Genomic DNA, 10,738 nt, shown 5'->3' on the forward strand with positions numbered 1-10,738 from the left:
CGAAGCTTCAGGAAATCGAAACACTGAACAAATACGTTATCTGGATGCAGCGTAACTAAAGACCCAAAACATGAGGGAAAATGCAAGAAATCAGTACATGCCTCTACATACATCACAGTTCCCGTAAACGTAATATGCTGTCCATGCCCACACCTATTTTTATCCATTAATGTGTCGAATATTCTTTTAAAGGTCCTTATTGACTCAGGTGTTGCTGCACCACCATTTGATGCCACACTGTTTTGAGAGAGAGAGAGAGAGAGAGAGAGAGAGAGAGAGAGAGAGAATTCCTCGTTGATCATCCATATAAGAGTGAGCTGCATGATACACCTTTCCTCCCTCCTCCCCCTTATCACGCTCCTCTGTTATCACGCATGGTCTGGTGCTCAATCGTCTACTATTCAGAGCTTGTTTTTGTCGATCCTTTTGTGCTGGTGAATAATGGGTGGAATTCCCCATACCAACCGCAACCCACCGACCCATCCAACGTTGCCATAAATAGGAAAGAAGAAACGAAGGTTAAAAGTCAAGGAAAAACTTATCGTATGCCAAAAAATGGGAGATGTTAAAGAAAATACACGAAGGCATTTCGAAGAGGAGGATGGCGGCATAATATTGTACGCCTCTTTAATCTTATGTAGCTACCCCTTGAAGTCTTTCAGTACTGGTCACGTACCCCTTACCCACAATGCAGCGCTAGGAAGGGTAAAAATGAATGAATGGTTTATTGACCTGATTTATTAAGTTTAAATTGTGTTATATATGTGGAGCAGACAAAATTTTCAATTAATATGAGTATGTCACTATGAAATAGTGTCAATAGGAACTAGTATTTCACAGGAAAACACTATGTGAGTAGTATACAATACATTTACCAAAACCTAACTCTATCAGATAGTTTTCGACCATTGTGGCAGTGAAGTAATGTTGCTTACAGCTATGGGTGTAATTTGTAACTAGTAACAGTGATAGCTAAGTTACTGTGTGTGTGAATAACACATAAAAATAATAAATCAGAACTAAGTACCAAAGGTTTCCAAGGTTGTGTGGCAACTGTAATCCAAGAGAGCTTTCCCTCTAGTGATATAACTCAAGAGTTTCCTTGTTAACGTTTCCTGGTTCTAGTGGAGGACACATCTAGCCTAGCACAACTAGGTCACTTTGAATACTACAAATAGGTTTGCAGTTATTCAAAATTGAAGTATATTGAGAAACTTGCCACGTACCCCCGAAATTCCTTTCACGTACCCCTGGGGGTACGCGTACCCCAGCAGATTTGAGAACCCCTGTAATGTACGCGATCAACAACGAGTCAACTCTTTGCGTGATATTATAATAAAGAGTTACAATTCCTTTTACCAAGCCCGTCTCCCTATTACATAGAGGGCCGCTTCCAAAGTTTTGATGTGCTTGCGCGGTATATCTATAGGGCCTAAAATAGGAAAAATGGACTATAAGAAAACTCGATATATGAAGGGTAACTTAAGTATCTTATAGACCTACACAACGAGCACAAACATACAAAAAAATAATAATAGAAAAAAAAAAAAAAACTGAGGAATAGTTAAAATCTCTCGGTGCCATGTGGGTACTTAGGTTTTCGTCCAGTAAAAGAGTCTACAGTACAAGTTACCTAATTGAGGTGCAAAGTGTCTTACTACTTGGTGAGAAAACTTCGTCCTGAAAAAATAATAACAAATAAATAAAATGGTTGCAATAATATCAAATAAACAGTAGAATGTAATAATGATGATAATAAAAATTATAATAATAATGAGGATGATGATAATAATAATAATAATAATAATAATAATAACAATGTGATAGTAATAATGATGATAATAACAATGATAATATTAATAATAATAAAAATAATAATAATAATAATAATAATAATAATAATGTGATAGTAATAATGATGATAATAACAATAATAATAATAATAATAATAATAATAATAATAATAATAATAATAATAACCAAAGTAATAACAATAGTAGTAATAATAATAATGATGATAATAGTAGTAATAATAATAATGATAATAATATAATAATCTGTAATAATAATACCAATATTAATGATTATAGTAAAAGCAATTTCATTGTCATAATTGTTACTAGTAGTTTTATAAAAGTCTATAATCTATCCTTCTAGAATAACTTCCTGATGTCAGATATTAGGGAAAAAATTTTGTAGAGCCATTCCATTGCTAGATAGATGCAGCCTCACATCTACATTGGTGCTGCAGTAACAAAGAATGGGAAAGATTCAACCTGGATTAAAAAATAAAAACTGCAAACACGCATTCACACCTACATAAATGCGAGACTGTTTGCCAAGAGTAGTGTATGTATAAGTTTTATTTCTTCATTCAGAACATTACAATATAAGGGAATGAATGTTGCAATAAGCTATCAGGCCTACAAGTGAGTCTGCATGAAATGTACATCCTGTCTATCATCCTCATTCACAAATTTGTGTCATCTTTTTTGGAGCTCCCTAATGACGTGGAACTATGGACTGATTACTGAGTTTGTCCCATTCACCTACACTCTGTCTGAGTCGTTACTGCAGCTCCACCTTTACATCTCCATCTCTGCTCGCACAGAGGAAATGGCCAGGGTGAGGGATTGAGCAGACTCCCACCTCAGCCTGCTTGGATGTAAAACAGAGGAAAGACAATGAAATCTAATACACCAAATCACATAAAACACTTCATGGTTTACTGTTCAACAAAACACCTTTCCTAGAAAATCTTTTATTGAAAAATCTTCAGAAACTTGTAGAAAAATACAAGACTTCTAACTGCCCTAGACCAGAAGGATTGGTGCCCGGGCCTCACAAAGTACTGTCTGGCTCACTTCTGCCAGCTCTATAGTAAAGGAATCTGTCCACATACATAAGCACTTAAATTTCCATATAAATGTTGCAGTAAATGTTAAGGTCACTTAAGTTATATATATTTATGTAGTAATTAATGTTATATTTTCTGCTTAATTTGCTTGGGAGTGTTCTATGTTTTAGGAATATCAGCAGATATGTTAATACAAGGCAAATGTTTTATCACAGGGGAGTGGAATGGAATGGGATGGTACATACAGTTTTACCAAAAGGCAAAAAATGGAATGTATTTAAGCAGAGAAGCTACCTTTTATCACAGTTTCTTATCAGATCTTAAGTACATATCAGATAATTTTACACCAAAAGGCAATTATAATACAGTATTGCTACTTTCATGCCATAGTATACTGATGTTTACATGCATGCAGGGTATGAAAGTACACTCATGAGATGACATCCCAGCAACAACTAGGACAGCTGGAATACAAGAACATGCACTCAATGCCCTGCCTTCATAACATACAAACATACAAAGTCAAATCTGCTTTAGCAAGTATAACTGAAAGCCCAGAAAAAAAAAAAAAAAAAAAAAAAAAAAATTAGGGCTGCCAGGTATTGCAGGTACCAAGATAATGCTAAGCAAAGGACAGATGCCACTAACATGTAGTATTCTTAGGCATAAATGTAAATAATGAGATCGCTAACCTTTACCTTAACTTATTAATGCCACTGTTTCAATACAAAACACTGAAAGGTTATTTGCACTTCCTCAGATAACCTAGCTGCCTTCATTACCCACAGACTCAATCCACACATGAGCAAGAGATAATTGCCACCAAGAATGAACTCTCCATCAGGAGTCCTACAGCCACCAGCACACAGCGCACTCACTGGGTGGTGGATGGTTACACACTCACATGGAGGGATTACACACACAATGATTGGGGAATCAGGGATGGGGATTGACAGAGACACTCACAATGGGATGTGCCACACATCACTCTGGCCAAGGCCACAGTGATCAACACAGTCCAGTACACTTACACCCACAGCAGCACAGATTCCCACACTGCATGAGAAACTGGAAGCACATGATCAATTTATATCTAAAATACAATGTAGGAGAAATTCCATGCAGGAGTTAGCTTGTGACGTGTAAAGGTTTGCATATTTCAAGGCAACGGCCTTCAGCTACAGTTGACTATAAAAAAAAATTGTCTGTGTTCTAGAATTTGAGATAAAATATGAAATATGGAGCATTTTGAATGCATTCATCACAGCCATGTCAAGTTGCATCATTACAGTGTCTTGGTTGAGGAAATGACCGGCTCACATACGCCGGCTTCCCTCCCCAGTGCTGGTCACCAGCACACTGAGTGCTGGTCACCATGGCAGGGTTGTACCTGTTACTCAAGTATATGAACAATGACACTTGTGATACAGTATATAGGAACAAGAGCAGCAGATGGCTCAGAGATATCCTTGAAGTGGTCAAGAAAGTAAATTACTTGAGTACAGTAATCTACAGTCATTGAGGCACCAGCTAACCCAACTGTTGGTTAATAGTAAGCCAGTTGACGATGGGAGGGGGGAAATACTGACCAACAATGCCTGCAAATTCCTAACAGCTTAACTACTTTATGCCTAATGCTAAGACAGCTGAGCAACTACAGGTACAAGTGTATCCCACAACCAGGAAAGAAAGATTTTGTAAGGCAGTTCTGCTTGATGCTCAGTGCTGCAGCTGTTTGTGGAGTCACACAACAGCACAGCAGCAAAGCACATTTCTCATCGACAGTAAGGCTATGGAATATCATTACATTCTTGACTTAATTATTAAACATCAAACGTCAAGAAAAAACTTAAAATGCTTCCATAAGTCCACAATAAAATACTAAAAATGCAGTAAAAATGCATTACTCATAACATTACATGAACCAAAGACAATTGGTTGTTTAAACTGCATGTGAAGAATATGAAAAAAATATCTTTGCAAAAGAATGCAGCCCTGCAGTGGTGATCATACAACAGGTGTCAATGATGCTGCTTGAGTGAGCGAAATTACATGACCTTAATGAACTCTTCTGTCTCATGACTGCAAATCAAGTAAATCTATATGAAAATTGTTACAAACAAAAGAGTACAATGAAGAGATGAACCATTAATGTAAGATGGCAAGTGAGTGGAATGTGACAGAGAGGAAAGTATTCTCCAATGCTTCAGCTGAAAACAAGGCAACAGGCAAAACATTAAAAGAATAAGTAAGGTGCTTTTGCTTCCTCCTGTTTCCTCTCACCACCACATTCCACTCATCAGCAAGTAAGTTATTCAAGAACAGTAAAGAACCTAATCCTGCAAGTTAACCAGAAGAAATGTTTATCACCAGGCACTTGAAGAAAAAAAAAAAAAAAAAAAAGTTAGATGAATAAAACATGAAGATACTCCATGGCAAAGTTTCAGAGCTGCCTTACATTAAGTACAAAACCTATCTGAAAGACCACCACCATCTGAGGAAAGAAAAGCAAAACCCTACCTACAATATCTGACCTAAGTATCCAATATCTACAAGGCACAGACAGAGCCATGTGGCAGACAAAAACTGCTTTGCCCTCCACATGACACACTGGAGCTATTTACTTATCCTAGAGAGCAACTTGAGAAGGCCAAATGTGCAAGTTGAGTATGATTAGTATAAAGTACCAAATGTTATCACAGTTTTTGAGACTTCAGTGTTGGGCGGTTACCCCAAGTATACCAAGGTGTGGTTATCCCATGTTTAGCTGGTCTAGAAAGGGCAGCAGACTCCTCATTAGACTAACTGCCACATAATACCAAATTCAAATACCATGAGTTCAGCATGCTTAAGAAGAATTCCTAAACAGCTTGAAGAAAAGTTAAACTAATCATTTCCTAAAATATTCAAGCTTTCCAAAGAACAACGCACAAGAGAACATATAAAAGGACATCATGTAACATTACTTTCTTCTTAATCATGAAAACTGGATAATACTGAAAACAAACCTATATCCACAGCTTCATAGGAAAAATACAATAAATAATGTACAATAGAAAAAAAGAATCCAGGATATGCTTTGGCTGAAGAATATCAACTATGTGCCCATCCAATTAAATAAATGTATATACAATAAGAAGCCTTAAAACTAATGGAATGTTGTATGGAATGGTTAGTTGCAATTGGCACCAGGCTCTATAGGAAGCCCAAGGCAGAAGTAGTGTTCCACCACTTCAGTGAGGAGAGAAGGGATTGACTGGATGGCAGCCAGACACTACTCAGCCGACACGTTGTGAGACACGAGGGCGAGGGCCGCCTCAGACACATTTCTGTTGTCATCCACAGCCGGCTTGCCCTCCTTGACTTGACCCTTCCTCAGCGCCTCAAGGATCTCCTCGTGATTGCCATTGTCACCCTGCTGTGCCACAAGCTTTAGGTAGTTAAGGTAAGCATCATAGTTATTAGTTGCAGCCAAGTTGAGCAAGGAAAAGTAACTGTTATTTGGGGCCATCACTCCATCCCCCTTCTTGCCCTTGTTTTTAGCTTCCTTAGGAGCAATCAACACAGGCCGGTCAGACTTGATCTTGAGGGAGGCAGCGTAGGAGTCAGAGTCTGAGACAGGAAGCATGAGTTGGGAAGCTGTGTCACCAACTGTGGCTGTGGCTGTCAGGAAATGATCGGCAGCATTTTCCTTAGCAGAAGGTATTCCTCTGCTCTTCCTGACGGCTGACAGCCGACGGAAGAAGGTTCTGCGGGGAATTCTGTATTGTGCAATGGCTTTGGCTGGAGTCAGGTGGCCAAGGAGAACAGCCTCAATACCTTCCTCTAAATCCAGGTGAGTGTAGGTCCTCTCACAAGACTTACCACCAATGCTGCCAGTTCGCTCCTTGCCCTGCATACCATCCAGAGGTCCTTGGTGTAGGTGAGTGAACGGCTGAGAGTGCTCCAGGCCATCTTTAGGCAGGGCGGTGGTGCCCTCACTGAGATGGAGTGGAGGAACATCCGGCTTCTGAACAGAACTGACCTCCTGTGGAATACTCTGGTGGGACTCTTCATCTTCTACCTCAGTCTCTCCATCAAGTCCTATTGGAATATGCTACAGTCAACATTTGTCAAGGATGAAAACACAGTAGGAAGAAAATTGCAGTTAATTAAATGGTACCACTCAATGTCAGATGACCATGTACCATTTCAACTGATCAGTAAATGCTGAACTAGCAGGATCCTTTGTTCTAAATATGTGAATGAACAACTTACCACAGGTTCAAGAGCCAGGGAGATAAGAGCTGAGCACCAAATCATGACATAACAAAAACATACATTTCTTCTGACAAGAAACTTTATGAAGGCAAACTGATTGTCTTTATATTGAAGGAGGCTACAAATCCATAAGAATTATTGATGCAAGGGTCAATAAACTTCCTGGTGCACTATATAAAAGGTAAGAAGGCAGCATGATGTAATGCCTCTCTAAGGTGACATCATCCATAATAAAAGAGAAAATGTGTTACCTTGAGAGGTAAAACAAGATGATACATTATAGAAACATGATTTTTTTTTGTGCAAGCAGAGTCAATGTTAAAGGTTAACAAGAATAAGCTGGACAAAGAAGATTCACTGCTTACCTATAGAGTTGGCATCACACTCTGGGGCCTCAATGGGGGACTGGCCAGCAGACTCATCTATCTGGAGTTCTCCATCTGTCTCATCTGCAGCTTCTTGCTTGAATGCCTGAGGGAGAGATAAACCAATTATTTACTTGAGTCACAATAATTATGAACATATTGCAAATATCATTAGTCATTTGGCATGGTGATTCAGCTAAAAGTTATGCACCAGTTCCTTACTTCAGTAGGTGTTGTGGAAGATTCTGGTGAGGGTTGAGATGATTCACTTGGCGGCACTTCACTCAAGGGGAGCGAAGTGGTTGGGGTCATGGCAGGGATCACCTCCTCTGAACGGGGCCTCTTCTTTTTGGGAACAGGGCTTGTGCTTGAGCCGAACGACTCCACTCTCTTAACGCCTCCATTGCACAGGTTCTTGAGCACACTTGAACCAGTTTTACCGAGATTAACTCTTGTTGTTGGAGTCATCCTGGGTTGGACGATGGATGTGGTTGGGACTGTCACCGCTCCCAGGCTATTCACTGCCGGGTTGGGTGGTGGGGGGATGCACGGTGCATGCTCCAAGAGGGGGATGCAGCGTTCCAGTAGCTGCCGCTTAGTGAAACTACTGATGGCACCAGAGTCTGCCAGTCCCTTAACTCTCAGAGTCTCTGCCACCTTCAGGAGTGCAGCCAACTGTTCTTGGCTAACGTTAACCTCACCCCGGTACATGAATGTGACCAGGGCCTCCACAGCAGAGTAGGGGAGGTCATGGAGCAGGATCAGAGGGTGCGGATGGCTGCTGTGGTCCCGGAGGATGTGTTCAAAGTACGAGGAACATGCCGACAGCACAACCTTGTGGCAGTCCAGCCGTCGGCCCTCCACCACCAGACTGACATCCACAAATGTTCCTGCCACCCAGAGCTTGTGGAAGACGTGCTGGAGTGTTGACTGGTAGTTGTTCCAGCGCAAGCAGAACTGTTGCTCAGGATCCATGTTTTCTCAACCCTCACCACATAATCTGCAAGAACATATAAACTACTTATATTATTCAGGACTTTGTCTAATTTGACATAAAAATTACATCTTTATACCTTTATGTAGTATTATATAATGCAATGAGCTCTCGAAAGTTACCAGATTGGAAGGCAATGTTTTACCAAGTTTGCTTCAATAATTGTATGAATCATGCAGCCATCAATTCATCTACACACTAACAGCTATTCACATGAACACACCAAACTGAAAACCTGATATGAAAATTACTTCTTTTCTAGGTAAACTATCAAAATGACATAGGTAGGTTCTTTTTCAACTTCTTCAATAACAAACAAATATAAATGTCATTTTGCTAAGAAACAAAAGATGAGAATAATGATAATAATAATAATATATATATATATATATATATATATATATATATATATATATATATATATATATATATATATATAACAATAATTACAAATAATAATAATAATAATAAATACACCAATATCAAAGAGGGTAGGTTTCAGACACTTAAACCAATGCCCACACACTACAACCCTGTGGCTACAACTTGCAAATCACACTAGTCACTTCTGATGGTACGCTATTACCACCATCATTGTTCTTGTTATTTTTCCACCGCCCCCACCTTTCAAAGAGTCAAGTCCATCGAGATATGAGCCAAGCTGTACACATTGAGGTGACGTAACCAGCACACCAGTAGCACCAAGCGTCACCAGTCACCACCTCCACGTACGGCAGAGTATCCGGTATGCAAAGCTAAACGATCAACAGGTTGCACTAGGCTAAGGCGGCAATATCTGGCACTGCAACCACCACGCACTGCAGTACACACTCCTCGCGGGCCACCACCACCGGGGAGGGCTGGTGTGGTGCAGCGGGCAGGCACAACACACCCCGAGTGCTAACAAAAGACAGCCAGGGGGAGGAGTGTGTGCCCAGCCTGAGTCACGCCGCCACACCGCCACCCCACACCTGGCCCTCACGGCACCCACCACTGCCAACACCATGAACTCTTTTATACACCCAACACCACCACACTTCCGCGTACATGGTCACCAAACACTCGACAAAGCGTCTGCAGTTCACCAATATCATGTTTCCATGTCCAGGGCGGGCAAAAACAGCGTTAAAGTATTAATTGCATCTTTCCAGTGCTTCTGGCAACACCACCTGGAACGGCTGGATGGAGTCACTCGAACTGGGTCTCTGCCAGCTCCTCCTTCCCTTTGTAACACTCGTAGCCGTTCACTGCCATCGACCTAGCACAGAAGAGGGCGTGGTGGCACACTATGTTTCTCTGTGCTGCAAACTGGGGCATCATCTCACCTATCTATCCATCTCACAACACAATTACCTGGGACGCCAGCAGCCCCAGTGTGCACAAACAATAGCGGCCCCAGTAATGTCCACGCCAATGTTTACACTCCGTCAACAACACCCACCAATACACCATAATACTTCATACATCCACAGGAACACGAGACAAGACCAATAACACTTAAAAACTAGACTTAACGAGCTTTTGTCCGAGAACTGACCAGCGCGGTGTGTGCAGGAGAAGTGACGGTCGGCGAGTGAGTGGCGGCGGGTGGCACGCAGCGACGCATGGCAACGCATGGCACTGTGGCGCTGCCCGCGTACACCACCACCCCGCACCGCCCGCACCCCAAACACTCCAGGCCACACCACGCACTTCCTCTGCTATATAATATGCTAATCTCTTCACTTTCTTGAAGTACTATTGACAAACAACTTAGAATAATAGAGAAGTAGTGCCTATACCTCCCTCAAATGGCTAAAGTGGCATCTATCCTACACCTATGTGAACGAAAACGGTGCGGGTGATCGAAGATTAAGGAGAGCGTATGGCTTCCCGAGGCGCAGGGGGACGCGTCGTGGCCTGCGGGCATGAGAGGGATACTAGCCCGCACCTGGGCTACACTCACTCGCTGCCAGATGTCTTTAGAGCTGCTCTTGTTTAGCCAGTAATCGCTAAAACACATGAGATGAGCGTGAAATTCTTGTTACAGTGTCATTAACAAGAACTTGAAATTTATCCCAGGTGGCCTTCAACTACATGCCGCCAGTTTTTTTTGCTCAGAGTCGCGATTTTCGTTGCTTCCAGTCAACAGGCATGACAGACGCTGCCTTTTGCACTGCATTACTCACTGTATAAGAATAGAACATAAACGCATGCCTCAGTTATTTCATGCACAAAAAATAGGTAGTGCTCGGAAAGTTTACAGGCTGGTGGATGACAGTG

General features: G+C 41.2%; 1 protein-coding gene across 3 annotated transcripts; it reads right to left on the reverse strand.

Annotated features, from left to right (window-relative positions):
• Window positions 1-2,745: 2,745 nt before the first annotated feature.
• Window positions 2,746-10,117, reverse strand: LOC123511906 (modifier of mdg4-like). 3 transcript variants are annotated; one of them, XM_045267977.1, is made up of 4 exons: window positions 10,014-10,117; window positions 7,705-8,482; window positions 7,483-7,588; window positions 2,746-6,940 (listed from the first exon to the last, which is right to left on the reverse strand). In XM_045267977.1, the coding sequence occupies exons 2-4, from the start codon at window positions 8,455-8,457 to the stop codon at window positions 6,132-6,134; spliced, it is 1,668 nt and encodes a 555-aa protein (XP_045123912.1). In that variant the 5' UTR covers window positions 8,458-8,482; window positions 10,014-10,117; the 3' UTR covers window positions 2,746-6,131. The 3 variants fall into 3 exon arrangements, with proteins under 3 accessions (XP_045123912.1, XP_045123914.1, XP_045123913.1); XM_045267979.1 differs by lacking the exon at window positions 10,014-10,117 and adding an exon at window positions 9,830-9,939; XM_045267978.1 differs by lacking the exon at window positions 10,014-10,117 and adding an exon at window positions 9,101-9,794.
• Window positions 10,118-10,738: the final 621 nt, after the last annotated feature.

The sequence above is a fragment of the Portunus trituberculatus genome, chromosome 32 (assembly GCF_017591435.1).
Source record: "Portunus trituberculatus isolate SZX2019 chromosome 32, ASM1759143v1, whole genome shotgun sequence".
NCBI lineage: Eukaryota > Metazoa > Arthropoda > Malacostraca > Decapoda > Portunidae > Portunus > Portunus trituberculatus.

Bases quoted from the DNA above. Each gene is read 5' to 3' on its own strand.
- LOC123511906 (XM_045267977.1), bottom strand. From the start codon at position 8,457: ATGGATCCTGAGCAACAGTTCTGCTTGCGCTGGAACAACTACCAGTCA. The intron at 7,589-7,704 runs GTAAGGAACTGG...TCTCTCCCTCAG, and splicing joins CTTCCACAACACCTACTGAA to GCATTCAAGCAAGAAGCTGC. The intron at 6,941-7,482 runs GTAAGCAGTGAA...ATATTCCAATAG, and splicing joins GTGTGATGCCAACTCTATAG to GACTTGATGGAGAGACTGAG.